Source organism: Stigmatopora argus, chromosome 6 (assembly GCF_051989625.1).
Source record: "Stigmatopora argus isolate UIUO_Sarg chromosome 6, RoL_Sarg_1.0, whole genome shotgun sequence".
NCBI lineage: Eukaryota > Metazoa > Chordata > Actinopteri > Syngnathiformes > Syngnathidae > Stigmatopora > Stigmatopora argus.
The window spans coordinates 4,694,183-4,715,216 of NC_135392.1; the positions used below are offsets into that span (position 1 = coordinate 4,694,183).

Here is a 21,034-nt window from a genome sequence, read left to right on the forward strand (position 1 = left end):
AGAGACGTCCCATCCATTTCGACTGGGAATGACCACTCCCAGTTGAAAAGAATTGGACGTCTGTCAGTGTCAATGGCATTGAATGAGTTAACTGAATAATTCAATATGCACCATTGGGAGGGAACTTGGAAGTTTCAGTTACTGGTGTTAAAGTCAATTTCTTTTACAAAACCATCTACTAATCAAATTCTTGTCTTTTTCCTCTTTGTTATAAAGTAAAATGTCTGTGGTTGACTGTTTCCATTGCTCAGACTCAGCCTATTTAAAAAAAAAACATGAGTAAGAAAACTTTTATACATCCATGAGTTGCTTTCAAACCGCTGACACATTTTTTTGTTTCCAAATTGTGAAATAAGTCAGCAGCACTCAAAGTGGAACTAAAAAAATGGAAGTGGATAAAAGGACAAGGCCAAGTTTTTTTCTGAGTGAGGTAGCGATGGCTCAAATCAACACAATGTGAGGTTATAGTTTAATGATGCAGCTGTAATTATAATCAAATATTATATTATAATCCTGACTCAGTTACTGTATCATGTTGCTTCGTGATGGATTCACGATGGTAATGAATAAAAATTGAATGACTTTAGCCTGAATCCAAATTCCCAGACTCAAACCCTATCAACCCATAAACTTGAAGCAAAAACTATTGTCGCAAAGACAAAAACTAGAGTTTTCTGGAATTACCATGCAATTTTGAATATTCAAGACTCTAGATTTATAGATTTTGATCAATTTTATGACATTGCATTAATATAGTACCTGTCCCATTCCAGGTAATTTTCACCAAATATTGTTTCAATGTTATTGTTTTATATTTAAGGCCTTTTTTTAAATTTAAAGCCAATTACAGTGCTTAGTGTAAAACTTATTGAGTTTAGTGATGAAATTGACTCGATATTTATTTTCGCAAAGACCTTAGAACGAAGAGTGGCTGCCCTCTAGTGGTTGACCTCATCTAACGCACTTTCCATCCAGTGCATGGATTTATTACATAGGAGCAATTTCCTCATGAATACCAAACAACGACACATAAAAAGACACCAATGTATAATAGTACAATTTTTTATATGGATTGAATACAGATTCTGAATACCTTCCTTTTCAATTATGCCTCCTGCGAATGTTTCTTTTTTGTTGTTTTGCACATAAATGCAAAAAAGCAGCTTCCATAAAACGCTCATTTTGACTCTTTCCAGTGCAAAAATAAATACATCATCCAAGTCGAATAGTCAAGAGACAAACGGCTCCTGCGCAATTTCGATTTAAGGCAAATCAGCAAATACAAGGGGAAACCTTTCCATGTATAAACAGTACACTAAATTAGAATCATAAATTAGTCACACTATTTTCCTCCCAATGGCCACGCAACCAGGTCCCCTGGTCTTCAGATATTTCAGAAAATAACACCTAAAAAATAAAAACACAATTCAGCGGAACCTCTAAAGATTTTGACTGCGGTAAAATTGCTGTCGAAATTCAGAGAACGGTCTTTCCGTGACAAATGATGTCCATTTTGACACATTATTTCCACACTAATTGTAATTTGCCTGCTCTGAGGCATTGGTATACATATTTTGTTGTCTTTTCCATTTCATGTGTGTTCTTTATTGGAGGTTCCGCTGCACTAAGAAAACAAAACATGTGATTTGTATGATGATGAGGTCACTGTGCAGTTCTCAGTTCACCGTGCGGAAAGTTGTCTCTCTATTTACGTATGTTCAGGTCGTCTCCATTTCCACTGAACTGCAATTCCAGCAAAGGGAAAACAAAAAAAAAAGTGTTGTTTTTTTCCTTTTCCAAAAATGCTGAGGTGGGACATCCTTTTATTGGTATTGTCGGTAGTCTCCAAAGGGGGCGGCAGGCATTGGGGAGGGCTCCTCGGCAAACTGTGGGCCTGAAACAAACAAAGATTATAAAACAAAATTCCCTTCGATGCTATCAGTCAATTTATTGTTTTTTTTTTTATGGGATGAGATGATATTTCATTTTGGTCAGCCACCAGTGGTCGACTTTTGTTATTGACCAAATATTTATGATTCTACGATAATATCCTAATAAATTCTTAAGATACTGTAGTAATTTAAAGAATTGCACTACAAGTTTTAATTTTTATTTATTTTTTTAGAGAGGAAATCATGATTTTTGTCAAGCTCGTTTGGATTGCAACTGAAGAGTTAGTCTTCCCTCGATTATTGCGACTTCACTTATCGCGAATTCTGAAATAAAAATATTTATTTATTTTTAAAGTTCATAAAAAGGTGAAAATCCACGCTGAAATTTGTAAACTCTTGCTACTAGGACTCAGCACTGAAGAAAAAAAAAAGGTAGCTATAATAGGGGTGACCCGACTTTGCGATTTTTCGATTATCGCGGCCATGTCTGGTCTACATTAACCATGATATTCAAGGGATTACTGTAAATTGAAAATGTGTCAATTGAATCACTCCTCGATCCAGATGTTAAAAAATGGATCAAATCATTTCCTGACAAATTCAAATCGTTCCGAATTACCTGTAGGGATTTGCGAGGAGGCGAACCTGGACAGCATGATTCCGGCACCCTCTATCAAGGCCAGCAGAATCCCCCCCATGGCCGCCGAGCCCACCATGGCCACTGGCCCATCTGCGCAGAGAGTAAATCAACAAGGTGAGCACGGGCGAGTTGAGCACAATCTGAAAAATATTTTCCACTAACTTCTGGCGGCAAGGATGGCTCCCGTCATGGCGCCGCTGGTGATGGAGTTCCAAGGGTCCTCCTTCCCGCGAACCTTCACCAGGCCGCAGTCGATCATGGAGAAGAGGCCCCCCCACACGGCAAAGCTACCTATAAAGCGTGGAAAATGTCGGATGTCTGGATGGAGGACTTAGCTGAGGAAAAATGTACCTCCGAGTTGTGGAGCTCTGGTCTTGATGGCGGTCATGCTGCCTCTCATTCTGTGACTCATTCCCTACAAAAACAACAAAAAGAAATGCACTTAAATAATGCATTCACACTAAGGATATCTGATTTTTTTTTACTTCTGAGTTTATTCAATTTTTTTCAAGATATCTTTTGCCTATACCCTTAGCAAAAAAATTTCATCCAGCGAAAATAATGCAACCATTACCTAACAAATAATATTTTAGTATTAAAGTAGTTCCTCCTCAAGAAATACTTTATTTATTTACAAGATGCTCTGGTTCCATCATTACCGTATTTTCCAGACTATAAGATCCATTGTTTTTTATAGTTTTGCTGATGCTGTGTCGTAAGGGGACTTACCGACGGTGAGTTCCTGAAGCCTTTCACTGCTTGGAATATTCCACCACCAATGGCACCCATGGTGAAGGCCCCGCCACAGTCGTCCACAATCCTCCAGGGACTGAAAAGAATTTAGACAGAAATTCGTCGAGATGGACTGGAAACCAACAACATTTAACCCTTTCATATCGAAATTATGGTGTATACATTTAAAATATAATATTTAGTTACTTTAAAATCGTCTCCTATTTTTCTTAATAATGTTGTGGAATGTTTTTATTTCAGTTTATCAATTTATTTTCCAAAATATTAGATAGATTGACACATTATTATTATTATTTCATGTACTTTGAGCCCTAAAACACACAAAGGAGCACGTATTGCCTGGTCAACCGATATGACAAGGCAAATGTATATAATGTTATGATTATTAATGTGACTGAGCAGAATGAAAACAGAATATGTCATGGAATGATGGTTAAGAAGTGCTCATTACGTGACTAGTAGAGTATTGTAGCTTATGAAATAGCTAAAGCTAACAGGGCAAGCACGGGTCTTAAAAGGTCATTACAAGGAGTCAATGTGCCACATTCGGTTAGTTGTAGTTTGTGAGTAAACAGTGAACGAAGTTAGTGAAACGTGACATGGTGATGCGTTGCCAAGTTCTGGACTGGAGCACGTCCGCAAGGTCATAACAACGTGCTTTTAGCCTCGATGTCGCCTGGCTAGCGGAATCTAATGACAATTTAGCATCCGAGCTAAAGGCGGTAACGAACCGGTCTGGGCTCAGCACCGGAGAGAAACACAACAAGCGAAAAAAAATCCTTCAAATTGTTTCGAGTGACTTCCTAAGTTATACGCTAAATTGAAAATACAAAATGTATAAATAATGTTGATGTTTTGGCCAAAGGACCTACCAGGGCTCTCTTGCATATTCCTCCATTTTGTTCTTGTACAGCTCCCTGTGTGCGTGTGACGACACGATGACGTCATGACGCTTCGTGAGGCGTTCATGTGCAAACCAAATTATAGCAAAAAGCAGTGGTTGCCTATTAATCACTTTGATTTCACAACAAGGGTTGAGTTTTTACTGTTCCGATCCCTGCAATAAATTAATTTCAGCATTCAGTATTCCGAGCATTCCCCAATTAACATTTTAATCATTTCCTTTTCTGAACCGCTCTTCCTCAAAATGGTCGCGGGAGGGTGCCAGTGAATAAGAAGCTAGAAACTCCCTACAATCTACCGATCCAAAATAAACAGAAACGCTCACACACACATATATACATACAATGTATGCATGTATATAAGGAGGATGGATATTGTGTACAGTTAAAAATGATTTTTGGTGAGTAAAATATGGCTATATTCCTAAATAATATTTCAATTGTGGGCCAAGTTCTGATATCAGAAAAGCTTCAGTGTTTGTATTTAAGCTCCAGTGTTTGTATTTAATCACATGCTGCTAGGAAGTGGATTTTACCCAATTTTAGTGCAATTTTTGCCGTTTCGCCATTGACGTCCATCGCTGTCTTTTCCCGGGGAACTTTGACACATGTGATATGTAGTATATATATACATTGTGTAAGTATTAAACAAAATACTAAACAGTCATACCTCTACTTAAGAAATTTATTGGTTCAGAACATTTCTCGTAACTTGGAAATTTTGTAAGTAGAGGTATGACTGTAATATATGTATGTCTATGTGTGTGTGCGTGTGTGCCTTTACTAACGTACGTACTAAGTTTAGTTAGTTAGTTACCGTTAAGCCCCGCCCCTTCTCGATCCCACAGGCGCAGACGCGCGCCCTCGCTCACTGGGCCGACGGGATGGAGAGCGAGAGATGGAGCGAGAGAGGGAGCGAGAGAGGGAGCGAATGGCTGAGGTCTCGGGGAACCTCCTCCAACCCAACCTCCTCCATTCCCTCGCTGAGGCAGGCGCGTGCAGCAGGTTCGCCATCGTCATTCACTTTGCGTCCAGCAGCCAAGCGGAGCGACCACATCCGCCCAACTTGGACGCAAATGTGAAGAAAAAACACCCAAACAACTCCAATCTCCTACTTTTCTTTTTTTTTCCTATTTGGAGGAGTACCGTCGCGAGGAGGCACGAGCATGTGAAACAAGTTCCCGTAAAGGATTGATCACGAAATTTCTTCTTTTTTTCCATACAAGACGCCAAAGAAGAGATGGACGTGCTACGTTGGCGCCTACTTTTCTTCTTTTGGGGGCTTTTGGATCACACCTGCGCGCAGTTCTTCCCAGGTCAAGTAAAAAAAATACTCCTCACTACTTTTTCATTCTATTCCACTATATTGAAACATCCTTTCATATTTTGCCGGATGTTGCACTTGCTATACGTGCATCTCCAACCCATCACCTGACAACAAATCCACACTTTTATAAACACAAAAGACCCATTTGATTTGATTTTGCTTTATATCGTTCACTACTACTGACGATAATAGACGTCCAATCATGCCGTACATCCACCCGGGTCAGTCACTAACAGACAAATGTCCAGTCCATTCGGACGGTAACAACAAATGAACACTTTTACCATGACAAAAGATGCATTTTTGTTGCTTTGTGTGTGAATCATTCCCCACCATTGACAACAATAGACGTCCAATCATGTGTGTTTACCATTTGTAGACGTCCACTCCATTCAAACTAAGATGTTAACAACAAACAGACACTTTAACAACCAAAATCAACGCTTTTTGCCTGTGCTTTGACTGTTCACGATATTGACCGTCCAATTATGGCGTCCAATCACTTGAGTCTATCACTCGCAGATGTCCAATCCATTCGGACTGGGAGGACGAAGGTTTATCCGTTCGCTCTCACCCTTCAAATGGATTGGACACCATTTGCCATCAGTGTTAACTTTTTTTCTTCCTTTAGCGCTTGTTATTCAGACCACGGATTGAACGAGAAACACACACACACACACACACACACGCACACTCACACACGCACGCACGCACACACACGCACACACGCACACACACACAAACTGGTCCACTAAAACAACACATATTGTTGTTGTTTTTTGCAGATATTTGAATTGGTAATCTTCAATGAGTAGATTGTAACCGTAATGTAGTAACTTGAGTGCAAAGGACGGATTGAATTGAACGTGTGCGCGTGTTCTTGCACCTGCATTTCACATTTCCGTCGTTAGAGGGCGATGATGGCATATCACACAATGGCTTAGTCTCGGTTAAAAAAAGGACACTTTTTTTCCCATTCATTGCCATTGACATGTAAATACGTCCAATTATGTTGAAACTGCAAGGAGTGGCTGAGCATACTGTTTGTTATTCTTCCTAAATACAAACAATAAATGGGATGTGAGCCCGTTGGCTGCCCTTGGTGGTAATTGATGATCATTTTCTTTCTTACACTTGTTTACCTCCTTCCCTTTTAAACAGTTCTCCTTTTCTTATTTGGATGATCTAACCTTTTCTTCCTTTATTTCCGTCTTTTTGTTTATTTTCCTTCCTCCCTTCCTTGCATCCTTCTTTCTTCCCTCCTTTCTTCCTATTTTTCCCCCTTCTACCTTCACGATGCTTCTGACCTCTCCCTCCTTCCTCTCATCCTTTCTCCTCCTTTTTTTTTTTCGCCGGCGGTCGAAACGCGCCGTCCGTCAGAGGCGCGTGACGAGTTTGATGAAATTTTCCAAACGAAAGTCCTGGTCGGCGGGGGCCTCTCGCCGCCTGTAGGGCCAATTAGAAAGCATATTGCGGCCTTTTTTTAAGGGCGTCATTAAGGATGACGCGCCCACTAAAAGTTGACCTTGCCGAGTCGGCGCGCCGACCTTGGGGGAGGTCAGCGTCCTCTTCCCCGTCTAAATTGCACTTAAGGAGATTTGTTTGACGTCGCCGTCTCCTTGACGGGAAGGCCGAGGACGAGGAAGATGTCGACGGCGAGTCGGCAAAGGTAAGGTAGCAACTGTGTTGTTTTGAGTGAAGGAGCTTCTTAGGGATAAAAGTAGTGCCACCTGGGCACATTTTGGTGCCGGGGAACTATGTGGAAATGAGATAAGAAGCTCCACCTGCTTCCATTATGCCTGAGGTTCAATGTAAATCCGAGGAGCCAAAGTCATTCATCATATTTTTCGTGTGCGGTCGATTGGTCGCCGGTCTTTTGGTCGCCGTCTTTTGGTCGCCGGTCTTTTGGTCGCGGTCTTTTGGTCGCCCCGACCGCGACAACGGGCGACCAAAAGACCGGCGACCAAAAGACCGACGACCAAAAGACCGGCGACCAAAAGACCGACGACCAAAAGACCGGCGGCAAAACAAGGTAAAACAACACGGTCTACGCATCAATAAAAGCCAACAATGGCCATAAGCAGTTTCACTGAGCCGACGTGTGAGTGTATAAGAGTTTGTATGTACATGCGTTGTCCCTTTAAGAAGCTACGTCCGTCAGGGTCTTAACAAGTTCTCCAACAAAAAACAATAAAAGTCTGGGAAATTTGGAGCTTTTCTTCAGACAAAAAGGCCGACATAGCCTATGTCCGATTATTATTATTATTATTATTAATAATTACTAGGGCATTAAGTATGACTAAATAGTCATTCGCAGTTTGTATTTAGGGAATTTGAGCAACGATTTAAATGGTAATTATCAATAACCTTCCGGGCGACCAAAAGACTGGCGACCAAAAGACCGGCGACCAATCGACCGTGTACCATATTTTTACATAACAGAAAGTTTTTCTAGTCCACAGAATTGGAGCGCATTAACGTTTTCCTTCTTTGTCATGACATAAATGCATACATAATAAATCATTGCAAATGTAAAAAAAAGACAACATCTAATTAAGACTTGAAGATACTTGATTTTTCCACATGAATGGATTGGACGTCCAGTGCCGACAATAGGAAAGATTCATAAGTCAGTCTTCCCCGTTTAAATAAATTGTTGGATATTTTACTGTTAATTTTAGGGTACTTTTCAGTACCTTCCTGTTTATTTTGGGTCACATCTGCACTTCCTGTTGATTGATCACTTCCTGTTAGTTTTGGGACATTTCCGGGTCACTTCCTATTGATGTCAGGCCTCCTTCTCTTGGCGTCTTTAGTTATTTTCCATATATAGTTTGGTTATTTTCTTCTGAATGAGCAGCTTTAAATTGAATTGGACATCTAGCTCCGCCAAAGGGAATGAAACTTGAAATAATTTGGATGTCGATCAGTGTCAAGGCAGCCATGTTGGTAGGGGGCCTGAAAAGCAATGGTGGACCAAGTCCAAACTTGCTCCAATCACAATGAATTTTCATGAGTTGGACCTTTTAGCCATTGCCAAAATTTCTACTTTCCAAACAGATTATTTAAAAACATGCAATTTTTTTTAATAGCAAATGTCAGCGTGACTTCACGCGGATTTGATGTTACGTGAACGAAAAAAACATAGCTCGGGCGCCAAATGAAGCGAGTTAGCGCGCTCGTTAGCGCGTTAGCACGCATGGCCGCTAAGTAGTTAATGAGGGAGAAAACAGCTGTGAGAGCGAATCGCATTTTGGAACTCTCGGGAATAATAAAAGGGGGAAAAAAACAATAACAAAAATAAGAGTTTCTTTCCGAGTGGGGGGGGGGGGTCGCGAGGTGACCTGTCCGATGAAATGACGGGCGGCCTCGTGTTTTAGCGAAGGCTGTCATCGCCAAAGTGGAGGTGAAGACAAGTCCCCGAGGCGTTTTTTGCACACGCGCGGGTTCCGCTCGAGCACCTCCGTCGGACCGTCTGTCAATCAATTGCCCCCCAGACCCCCGAGGCTCTTCCTCGGCCCGCCACGCAGCTGCCGAGACCGAAAATACGAGTGGAAGGCGTTCTCGTGTCATCCGGCGGAAACTGACCGAGAGAAAAAGATCCAAATAACTGTAAAATGCCAGAATTTCCTTTTGGGTCACAGTCCTATTCATTTTTTAAATTAAATCAGACGTTTATCTCCGTCAATGGGCGCTCCATAAAAGACTAAAAAATTAATATTCGCAATTTCTTTCGTAGTTTTGTTTTTTCGTGTTTTTTTTCCTTCACAATTTAGCGAAATTGCCATGTATATTTATGGATGCAACCTTTAAAAGACGATTTGAAAATCCGTTTCATTTGAATGAAATACGCCATCTAGTGGTAGAATGGTGTCACTGCATGTGTAATTACAGCGACGGATTGTGGGAACTAATCCACCACCAGTCGGTGTGGATTCATTAAACAGGTAAGATGTGTGAGATGTCTATGGGCAAACTTTAATTCTTTTGAGATATAAGTTCATTTAAGTTGCGGGTTTAGTTGAGTTAACGGCGGAGTGTCATTGAGTTCATGTCGTTGGTGTATAGTTTTTAGACATATTTAGTGTTTTGGCTACACTTCTTTGACGAAGTCATTTGTCCATGCTATGTGCTAAATGCTAACGACATGCTAGTACTATTGTTCTAGAACTTTCTGTCCCGCACGTGTCGCTAGCGAATTGTTACTGTAATCTTATTTCATGAATAATATCAATCGAATTATAACTAATTAATGTATTTACAGTGGTACCTGAAACATATGAAAATGAAGTCCTTGTTTTGTTTATGTAAAGTTTTTTCTATTCAATCAAGGTTTTCCTTTGAACTTTTCCGATGGAGGTATTTTATTATTTTAAAGTCGAAAAACCCCCAATTTTAAAGAAAAATAACAGGGTGGAAAGCTTCTGTTTTGTATACAGTTGCCACATAGTTGAAATTAGCTCAGAAGAGTTGAAACGTATATTATATTAGTCACTTTTGGAGTTGTGTACATACCTACATTTTTACATAAAGGTAAATAGATACAATTCAAGTACTGCAGATTTAAAAAAATATATAAAGTGATTAATTGAAACCCCACTATGGAAAAATGCAGTTAAAAATGTAATGTCTTCTCAGCACTAGTAAATGTGTGTGAAGTATTTGTGAATATAGTGTGTATATTTTTATGTATGTATATGTATAAATTTCCTATGACATTTTCCACTCCCAACTACTCAACTTCACTTAGGGATAAGAAAAAAAATGAATATTGCAACTTAATACAGTGTGCGTGTTGACCACCTGAGGTCACACAAAGCAGGTCGGGGTGCCGTACGCAAGGACGCTTGTGGCTCAAGGCCTGTTTTTGTGGCTTTGCATATGTGGGTGTACTTTTAGAGTCCTTATACCTTTAGACAGGTGCGTGCACCTTTCATAGCCGCAATCCTTTTATTTTTGCCAGTGTGCTGACCCACTTCCTGTTTGTATGCCCCGGCCGGGTAGCTCGTCACTGACCTTGGACCCGCGAAGCCGCCTAGGGGCGCCCCGCTTTTTCATCTCTCGTACGTCGTTGCCAGCCTTGATTAACGTCCACCGGCAGATGATTTGACCGCCATTGACGGGCTTAGACGTCCAATCACGGAGCCCTTAAAATTAAATAAAACTTGGAACTGTGTTTGTTGCCAGTCGATGTGGCGGTGAATGAATTAAGTTCTTAAGTAGAGGAACCACGGTACTTCATGGGAAGCATTTAAACAGATTCGGGAGGTATTTACTTCCTTTCTTTTGAATTTTGTTGATCTTTTCTTAGGCGGATGAGCTCAGTCGAACGTAGAAAAGCGACTCATTCAGTTAAATGAGTTAAATCAATTTCCGTTTCAAGGCTGCTGGAAATTGATGAATAGAGCAGTAAAATAAAGGCACCAATGTGGCAGCTCCGGATGATTAGCGTCTCACGCCCAAGCAACTCAGGGACGGTCAAAGAAAGTGCGGCATCGTGGAGTTGCATTCAGCCAATCTCGTCCCTAGGGGCGTCTCGTCATTATATTGTTTGTGTTCTGTTGTCAGGTGACCTTGGAGTACCCCCAAAATCAACATGAAGTGACCATAAATGCCCCAAAAGTGAGAACTCGGTAGCTTAAAATCTAAATTAAGTGCCCAAAAATGATGTCATTCATTTGCATTTTGACTCGGGATGTCGCTGATCGGAAATTTATTGGAAATCAGGCCCAATGACGTTTTTTTCAGGGGATCGGAATTGAGGAATAAAGAATGTTTTTTTTAAATGTTTTGTAATGGCAGTTAAGGGAACAAATAAGTATAATGCAAATTTTTTTTAGATACAGACTATTTTGACACTATTGAAACAAACCGATGCAAAAAATGCAAATGTCAAAGAAATAACAACAAAAATAACTCAATTTATGACATTGGGTGGCCAAGTTTATTAACGTCGGCACTCATCATTGACTTTCTTGGGCCGCACAAAATCATGCGGCGGGCCAGATTTGGCCCCCGGGCCGCCACTTTGACACCTGTGATTTGAACAATGTATTAGCATCCTCCCTCCCTTCCACATCAAATGGAATTGACATCTACAGTAATCCCTCGATTATCGCGACTTCACTTAATGCAAATTCACTACTTCACAATTTTTTCTGCAATTAATTATTATTATTATTTTTTTAGGTTCCGTGTGGAGTCCTAGTAGCAAGAGTGGCTTCCACTCACGAGTTTCAGCGTGGATTTTCACATTGCGTGCACCTTTCATGGTCGCAATCGTTTGATTTTTGCCAGTGTGCTGACCCACATGAAAAATTCCATGCTGAAACTTGTAAGCGGAAGCCATTTTTGCTACTAGGACTTAGCACTGAAGTTAAACTTATTTATATTTTTAATAGGAGTGACCCTATTTTGCGATTTTTCGATGATCGCGGCCATGTCTGGTCTACATTAACCGCAATATTCGAGGGATTACTGTACTCATTTCTGGTCACGGCACAAAAGGCTGACCGGATGTCCAAATTAATCAGCGATGAATCGGCTATCAAAATGATGGTTGGTGTGACGGCCCACTTGAAATCGAGCCTAATATAAACGGCAGCTCTATTAAAGCCGTTTTCTTCGACGTCATTAGCATTTAGCGCCCCCTCGTTTGCCTCATTAGGAAGCAAAGAATTCAAAGTCTACCACTTAGGCGAACGGAGATGTAAACAGCAGTCGCATTAATATTCACGACACCCCCACGCGCACATAAATGGGATGTGTGCAATCATATGCATCATGTAAACAGCTGGAACGTGATGAGGAAAATGTTAACATGCATGCCAGAGGGTCTCTTAACCATTTATAAGGGTGCTCGTTGAAATACTATGTCATTAAAAAAAACTCCAGGGTGCTATTGGAAGCCAAAAGCAGTTGGTTTATCTTTTTATTCATTTTACATTCAACAAATCAACAGGAAGTGACCTGTAATTGTCCCCAAATTAACTGGACGGGACCTAGAAATGCCCCAAGCAATAACATACCCCAAAATTGACACAACCAAAATCGGCAGGAAGTAACCCTGAAATGAAACATCAACAGGAAGTGAACGGAAATGGTTCCATAATAACAAAGCTTACCAAAATAAGACGTTGCCCAGAAATGACGCAAAATCAAGGGGAATGAGACCCAGAACTGCCCTAAAATCAAATATGAAGAGTTAGCCGACTAGCATGAAAAACACAAATCCTCCAGAAATCTGCATGCATTTCATAATATTAGTCAACATTTTTTTAATTTATTACATTTTTAATGACCCTAAATCATCAGTTGTACCACAAATGCTCGTTTTGGGCTGCGGCTCATTGTTATTCTATATTTCATCACTTCAAATCGCAGATTGTTTTGAATACGAAACCGGCTAGCTTTAGTCGCTTTTGCTAATATTCTTTCTAAATATTTTACAGGGACGAAAAGCGCTCAATCGGAAACCAACGAGAAGCACTCGCAACGCGCAGACACGCGAGCGGCTATCGGCGGACTTGACGCGAACGCGCGGCGACGCGAGGCGGCCACTCGCGAAAGACGAGAGGCCGCCCGCGGCGGGCCGGCCGTTCTAAACGCTACTTTTACCGCTCGCTTACTTACGTGGCGTCGCGGGCGCATGCCGGCATATGCTTTTAGGCGGCTTAATGGCGAGACGGCGGCGGCTGACAACTGATTTAATCACTGCTAACAAAGAAATGGCCCGGGGCCCCAACCATCCTAAGCGATAAACAACTAAACACACAATTGGCGACGCAACACTAACGCTACATATAGACTTTTTTTTTAACTGAATGTTTGTCTGTTGCCTGAATGGTTTGGACATCTATTGCTGTCAATGGTAGTGAATGACTAAATTTAAGGGCATGTACACATTGATTTTGAGGCATTCCGGGTTAAACATCACTTTTTGGGTCACTTCCTCATGACTTTCAGGCATTTCTGGGTGACTTTGTAATGTTTTGGGGGATTCCCAGGTCACTTCTTATTTTGGATCACCTCCATATATTTTGAATCACTTCATGTTGATTTTGGTTCACTTCCTGATAATTCTAGGGTACGTATTTGCAAGTGGAATTTCCTGGTCACTTCTTATTTTGGGTCATTTCTGATCATTTTAAGGCTTTTTCCGGTCACTTTGTGTTGTTTAGGGGGGAATTCCCGGGCTACCTCTTACTTTAGGTCACTTCCTGTTCTTTTTGGGCCATTCTTAGGTCATTCCTAGTCATTTTGAATCATTTACTGTTGATTTATGCTCACTTCAACTTGATTTTAGGGCATTCCCGGGTCACTTCTTGTTGAGTTTAGGGAATTCCCAGGTCACCTCTTACGTGAGGTAACTTCCCGTTCTTTTTGGGCCAATCTTGAGTCATTCCTAGTCATTTTGAATCACTTACTGTTGATTTATGCTCGCTTCCACTTGATTTTAGCGCGTTCCCGGGTCACTTCTTGCCGAGTTTAGGGCACTCCCGGCGCACTTCGCCTTTTTTTCCGGGAGAATTCCTAAGTCACTTCATATGTTGGGTCTTTTCACGCGGCGGAAAACGTGTCGTGAAAGTATCAGAACAGAATGGGCGATTTTAGCGGTCGCCAAAGAGTGCCTGGAAAAGGCTTGGCTTTAAAAATTCCCATCTCCTCTCTCCTGTTGTCTGACATTTGCATTTCCTTTTCAGGCGGATGCGATTTTGAAGAATCGTACGGCAGCTGCGGCTATGCCGTGGCCTTGGGAACGGCCGGCTTTACGTGGGAGCACCACCGAGACCCGCAAGCAGGTACTGACTGCCCTGTGAATACATTTTCACAATTTGATGGATGTTTGTTTACATTACCTTTCCGTCCTGCCATTTAAATCCAAAATATTTTTTGGGCTTGAAATTGAGGGAAAAATCTACCTAATGATCATAAAATACGGGGAGTCATGACGTGAATGTAAGGTCTCAACGTATGGCCTCTTGATTTGTTATTTTTCCCAGAATTCCCCCTTTTCAACCAAAATATCCTCTCTTTTTTTGCATGAAAACTTTCACATTTTCCAAAATATAAATATAATACAGTACAAGGACTAATAGCTCAAAGCAATGGGTTTAAAGCAAGGGTCTCTTGATGTGTTGTCATTTTCACACCAGTTTCCATATTGAACCAAAATATGCTTGTTTTTGCATGAATTTATCAAATTTTCCAAAATCAAATGCTTATAAACTACGTTGAGTAATACCTCAAACAAAAGGTCTTAATGCAAGATCTCTTAATTTGTCATTAAAATTCATTGTAATAGGCTGTTTTGCTTGAAATTTGATCAAATCTGAAAGTCAAATTGTGGCAAAATACTTAGTATGTCAAATGAACACACTTGATGCAAGCTCCTATAACTTGTACATTATATATATTTCAATGTACTTTTTAAATGATCTTTTTTAAAAATACAACTCCCAAGATAGAATTTAAAGGAAATCAAGAAATGCATTTTAAAAGCACAAAAACAGCTCATGGCAATGCTCACTTTTATGACTCATTCCTATCAAGTGTAAGGTAAAAAATACATTTAAGTAAAAAATAATAATAATTTGTTACGGTTTTTTTTCTAATACACACAAGCCCAAATGCTAACCTTAAAATAATATCGCTCATGTAGCATTAGCAGGTGGACCTTTTTACTCGTTTACAGAAACAAACGGGACGTCCGTCAGCGTCAGTGGCGGCGGCGGCCAGGACGTTGGCATTTTTTTTTGCCTGCGCGCGAAAGGCTCTCAGACGAAGTGGAAAAAAACGGGCGCGCATCCATCAGGGGGAGCAATAAAGGAGCGTTTTTAAGAGGCAGGCAGCGTATAAAAGGCGCGGCGCGCTGGAGTAATGGCTCCCCACGGGCCGCCGATAACTCTGCCTGTTTATTTGCCGTCTCGGCGCCGTGCCAATAATGGCGCAAAACGACACGCCGCCGCAAACTTTTCCGTCCCCGCTTCGTCTGACGGCTTCATTTGCGGCCGCCGGATCGCTTGGACGATATTCCCTGAAGTCGTTTCCGCCCTAAATGAATGAGGCGCACCTTTTGTTTTGTTGTTGTTTGTTTGTTTGTTTTTTGCTGTCGTGACGACGTCAATGTATTGTGTGGAAAGGGGGCCACGTGATCGGCCAATTTTGCGCGACCTTGTCGCTGTGCCCGTCGTAAAAAAATGGTTTTGTGGTCACAGCGACCTTAATGTCACAAAAAATTACGGTTGTACAAATACAAATAAGTCTTATAATGACAGTAATCTCACCTTGTCATGTCGTATCTAAAGTACGCAACTCAAAAAACGACACTAGTAACACTAAAAGTAAGCCATTAAAGGGCAAAGTCGCTAGCCGTTAGCTGTTAGCGTACTTTGTTGTCGTGTTTTTTTTGGTGTTTTCTGACGCAAGTGCCCCGCCGCCCTGGTTTTGAGAGTCGCTGCTCTTTTTCTTTCTGTTGTCTCAGACACAAATTGTTGGATTTTGTTGCGTCAGGGCCACGACGTTTGTTCTTTTCTCAGTGGCGCGCGCTGACAGTCGGCGCATAAATAATTTCCCGCGCGCCGCCGCCGCCTTTCCATCACACGTTTTCAGTCAAAGTGAAAACGCCGAGTCCTGCGGCAGCTAAAGACGCCCGTTTTATCTCCAGAAGAAGAACAAGAAGCAGATGAAAAGCAACAAGACGGGGAAGAAGAAGAAGGTGTCGCTGGCTGGCGCGTGCCAGCGCGCCGTTTTTTCCCCCAAGCGACGAGGGAACAAAAGTTGGCAAACTTTGCCTACTCTGACCTGGTTCCGTCAACGAGTCAGGTTAAATCATTAGGTGCCGTTGACGACCGTAGACGTGTCATTCGCTTGACTGGGAGTGGGAGGGGCTAGCAGAAGAAATGCTAAAGAAAGTCGATACTTGAGAGAAATCATCAATCTGTCTTTTTTTATTTTATTTTTTAGATTTTTATTTTACTTATTCACTGTCGTTGACGGCGATAGACGTCCAATCTTTTTAGGCTGGGATGGGCTGGCAGAAGAAATATTGAAAAATGCTAACAAAATATTGCAACTAATACTTGATCTGTTATGATTTCAAATAGTTCAGAATATAAAGATTTTTTTTGTACTCATTCACTGTCATTGCTGCCAATCCCAATGGATTAAATGTCTGCTGATGAATATGAAAAATCATAATACGAATTTAAAAAAAATGTAACAAATCAATTATGTTGTCTATTGCGCAACATTTTTCAAAGATGGCAATCAGGCGCAATGAGATTGAATGTTTTCTTTTAATTGCTACAAAATAAACACACCAAATACAAAAACTGAGTTTTGTGATCAATTATTTACCGAGATAACGGCAGCTCCTCAAAATCCTTGGGACTCGAACTCCGGGCAAAAATGTAATGATCTAATACACATGTGTCAAAGTGGCGGCCCGGGGGCCAAATCTGGCCCGCCGCATCATTTTGTGTGGCCCAGGAAAGTAAATCATGAGTGCCGAGTTTCTGTTCTAGGATCAAATTAAAATGAAGAGTATAGATGTATATTAAATTTCCTACCAACCCGAGTCTGACACCCTTGATCTAATGTATATATATGATAAATTAGCATTTTGAATGTGCTAATTTTCTCTTATTTCTTATGACCGTGAAGATTATTTGTCGTAAATGCCATTTTTGTGCCCCCTTATTTATTTTCTTTGCTGATCTCTCTTTCAGCCCACCTGATTGAATTCTTTCATCATTTTTTATCGCAAAAGTGCGCGTGTAGACCAGCCGGCGCGGCGCAGCGCGTAAATCTGACGGCGGCGTTCCAGAGAGCCCGCCCGTGTCGTAAAAGGCCGCGCAGAAGGCACTCTGCGGCCAGAAGGTTTTTTTATGGGCCTCTTCGGAATGAAATCATGTCGACATTCATTCATTCGCCGCCGTCGACGCCCATCGACGTCCAATCTCCCATCGCTAATAGACGTCCCATCCGTTGGAAGCGGTAGCCCTTTTGCTCCCAACGGATTGGACGTCAATGGCGGCCAATGAGTTCAACGACTAGAACAAGGGTGTCAAACACGGTTGGTTCGCGGGCAGCATTAACGTCAACTCGATTTCATGTGTGCCGGAACATTATAGATATAATATTTACATTTATTTTTATTTTTTAATTGGATTATAAGAACTGAATCAAAAGTCCTAAATATTCAGTTTTTATAGATCTAAAATAATGTTTATTTGAGCTTTTTTTTTCTTAGTAAAGGAAAACGTCTTATAATCATTTGTTTTTCATTTCAAATGGAAACAAAATATTATTTTTAATTATTTTCAATATTAAAGTGGAAAGCCGAAAATATTTTTATATATTTATTTTTAGATTTTACAAAATGATTTTTGAACTAAAAACAACAGAAAAAAATTGATAAAAAAATTACAAGTATTGATTTAAAAGGGGGAAAATCAGTAAATTTTTATATACATCTATAATCTTCATTTGAATTGGATCCTAAAACAGAATGTTGGAACTCATGATTTACTTACTCGGGCCGCACAAAATGATGAAGTGGGCCAGATTTGGCCCCCGGGCCGCCACATTGACACCGTTTTTATTTTATTTTTAATGATTTTCCTTTTTTAATCTATTGTTGTTGTTGTCATCAATTTTAAAATAAAAAATAAAAATAAAAAGTAAATTCAAATAAAAAGTCCACAACCCTCATGAGGATAAGCTGCTTGGAAAATGAGTGAATGATATATTGAAATGTAGTCGTTGCTGCTTTTGATGGTTGTCATTGCCAATCCCTTCAGTTTTTGCTTTTTTATTGACGGAAATGGCGACTTTGTTCAGGCGGCATGATGGCGGTGAACGCGTCGGGTCGCGCGTCGGGCCAGCGCGCTCACCTCTACGTACCCAAGCTGAAAGAAAACGACACCCACTGTGTGGACTTCCTCTACTCCATGAGCGGGCGCGACGGCGCCGGCCCCGGCGACCTCAACGTCTACGTCAAGGTGACGCTCTCGTTGCCCGTTGCCGTCCCCTTCCGGAGGCTTACCCTTTGTTTGTTTTGGGGGCGGGTCCAGGTGAACGGCGGCGCCCAGAGCAACCCCATCTGGAACGTCAGCCGCGTGGTGACGGACGGATGGGTCAAAGCCGAGCTGGCTATTTCCACCTTCTGGCCCAATTCTTACCAGGTGACGCCAGCATTCCCCCAACCGTTTTTAAGCTATGACACACTTTTTGCCTTTCATAAACCTCGAAACTTCTGATTCTGTCGCCTATAATTACAACAAAGTCATTCCAATCACAGTTTTATTGACAGGAATCCAAGAAACACAAAGTATTTCAATATCTCATTCTTCACACCAACCTTAGGTCGCTAAAAGTCAAAGTCGCATGATGTAAAAATAAGAAATCCTCCCATGATTACTTCAATCTATTATAATCTATTAACATTGTGCTCTCACAGACTTTACCTGGGCCAAGTAGGGTACTCTTAAAAAAAAAAAAAAAAAAGTACAAACGGTAAAAACCCAAATCTGCCAGGTTGAGAAAGAAATGAAAATGGTGGTCATTTTTTTTGTGGAGACTTAGAAAGCGCACACACTGGCCTTTTCCTGTTTTTCTTTTTCTATCACCCCCCTCCTCAAGTTGTTAGTATTCTGACCATGTGGTCACAACACTGACAAGTCCAGGACAACATGTGCGCGTACGTGCGGGTCAGCCCGTCACTCCACTGAATTTTAACTCATTGCCTGCTATTGACGTCAACCAATATAGGTATAAACATCCATATATAAATACAGTATATACCTACATTTATAAAAACACCTCTCTCTTTTCATCCAGACATCCACCTCTAGTGAAATACATGTGAAATAATGCACTATATATATATATATATATATATATATATATATATATATATATATATATATATATATATATATATATATATATATATATATATATACACACATATACACATACACATACACACACACACATCATTGTTTGGTAAAGTATATAAACCAATGTATTTAATTATATATGTTTACATCACTGATGAAAAGTGAAGGCTGGACACTGTAATAATGTCAATTATATTTTGAAATCAAAGTATCTGCAAAAATGACACACGATGCCACTTTTTGATCACTTTCTTGAAACGGGATGGTTAACGAAGGGCGACGATGACCAGGAAATGTCTTCTTTTTTCTCTCTCCTGCAGGTAATATTTGAAGCGGTTTCAGTCCAGGGCCACCCGGGAGTCATCGCCATTGATGACGTTCGTGTCCTGGCTCACCCCTGCCGTAAGTCCGCAGCCGCGAGGCAAGATCACGTGCCCTCGTTTCTAACTCGTTGCTCACATATGGCAGAAAACTCGCTCATGCTAAGGATATACTGTATTTTCTCGCATATACGCTGTATTTGTAGCTAAAAAATATGATGACTGAATCAAGGGTACGGCTTATATGCGCACAAATTAGACTTGACATGCATGAAACTGCGAGGTGATAAAGATGAAACGTCATAACGCTAGACAATGCGACCGATACGGTCATTTGTTTCAAAATAGAAAAAAAGATAGAGATAAATTGCTAAACAAAACGTATTTTGACGTCTATGAATGACATTCAAGAAAAAAAACTGCATCTTGCATAAAATGTGAAAAAACTCAGTTCCAATTAAAAATGGATTCCTTCATTTTTTCCTCTACTAACTTTTGTCAGAAAACAAGTAAATAAAAATATACACATTTCCATGATTTATTCAACAGTTTTCTTAAACTTTCGGGCAACTTTTTAATGACTGCGGCCATTTCCGAGACACTTCCTGTACATTTTGGGCTCATGTTTCTTTGACGTTGGTTCACCTAGCGTGTATTTGCCCTTTCCAGGAAAAGCGCCTCACTTCCTGCGTCTCCAAAACGTGGAGGTCAACGTGGGTCAGAACGCGTCCTTCCAGTGCACGGCGGGCGGAAAGTGGTCGCAGCACGACAAACTCTGGCTACAGGTGCGTCCGCTTTTCTCGCCGTTCTGCCCACGCCACTTCACCTGTATTTGTTTTTGGGCCCGCGCAGCAGTGGAACGGCAAGGACACGGCGCTGATGGTGACGCGCGTCCTCAACCACCGGCGCTTTTCGTCCAGCGTCAGCGTGGGCGACACGTCGCAGCGCAGCACCAGCCGCTACCGATGCGTCATCCGCACCGACGGCGGCTCGGGGGTCTCCAACTACGCCGAACTCATCGTCAAAGGTCAGCACGGTTTTTGCTTTCTTGTCATATTAGCGGGCTAGTTTTCCCCTCATTGCTTGCCACCGACGGCGCTAGACGTCCAATTCGTAGGGCCGAAAAAACGTTCGCTTATACAGATATTATGCCAATAAAATATCGTATTGAGATAAAACACATTTGCGTCGATACGTTCAATCCGTGGCGACCGTGCCGTCCGTCAATGACAGCTAGCGAGTAAAAGGTCTTCATGGCGGCACTCTGAATCTGTTGTTATTTTTATAAAATACACT

The 21,034-nt window shown here is 41.2% G+C and overlaps 2 protein-coding genes across 8 annotated transcripts in view; one reads left to right on the top strand and one right to left on the bottom strand.

The window, feature by feature from the left end:
- Positions 1-1,046: 1,046 nt before the first annotated feature.
- timm17a (translocase of inner mitochondrial membrane 17 homolog A (yeast)) lies at positions 1,047-4,249 on the bottom strand. Its single transcript, XM_077603974.1, has 6 exons — positions 4,158-4,249; positions 3,262-3,361; positions 2,884-2,947; positions 2,695-2,823; positions 2,512-2,622; positions 1,047-1,894 (listed from the first exon to the last, which is right to left on the bottom strand). The coding sequence occupies exons 1-6, from the start codon at positions 4,181-4,183 to the stop codon at positions 1,824-1,826; spliced, it is 501 nt and encodes a 166-aa protein (XP_077460100.1). The 5' UTR covers positions 4,184-4,249; the 3' UTR covers positions 1,047-1,823.
- An 894-nt stretch (positions 4,250-5,143) lies between these two features.
- The window catches only part of ptprt (protein tyrosine phosphatase receptor type T), a 94,171-nt gene continuing 78,280 nt past the window's right edge, over positions 5,144-21,034 (top strand). For 4 of the 7 annotated variants that reach the window (XM_077602279.1, XM_077602282.1, XM_077602285.1 and 1 more), the window contains exons 1-7: positions 5,145-5,503; positions 14,217-14,315; positions 18,358-18,518; positions 18,591-18,701; positions 19,739-19,820; positions 20,408-20,523; positions 20,591-20,765. In XM_077602279.1, coding sequence (XP_077458405.1) covers positions 5,428-5,503; positions 14,217-14,315; positions 18,358-18,518; positions 18,591-18,701; positions 19,739-19,820; positions 20,408-20,523; positions 20,591-20,765 — 820 coding nt within the window. In that variant the 5' untranslated portion in view covers positions 5,145-5,427. Of the gene's footprint in view, positions 5,504-14,216; positions 14,316-18,357; positions 18,519-18,590; positions 18,702-19,738; positions 19,821-20,407; positions 20,524-20,590; positions 20,766-21,034 lie in introns of all 7 variants that reach the window. The other 3 variants (XM_077602281.1, XM_077602280.1, XM_077602283.1) reach the window with 2 other exon arrangements.

Coding starts and splice junctions, on each gene's coding strand:
- timm17a (XM_077603974.1), bottom strand. CDS start 4,183: ATGGAGGAATATGCAAGAGAGCCCTG. Junction 3,362..4,157: donor GAATATGCAAGAGAGCCCTG/GTAGGTCCTTTG, acceptor AATTCTTTTCAG/TCCCTGGAGGATTGTGGACG. Junction 2,948..3,261: donor GCTTCAGGAACTCACCGTCG/GTAAGTCCCCTT, acceptor TTGTTTTTGTAG/GGAATGAGTCACAGAATGAG.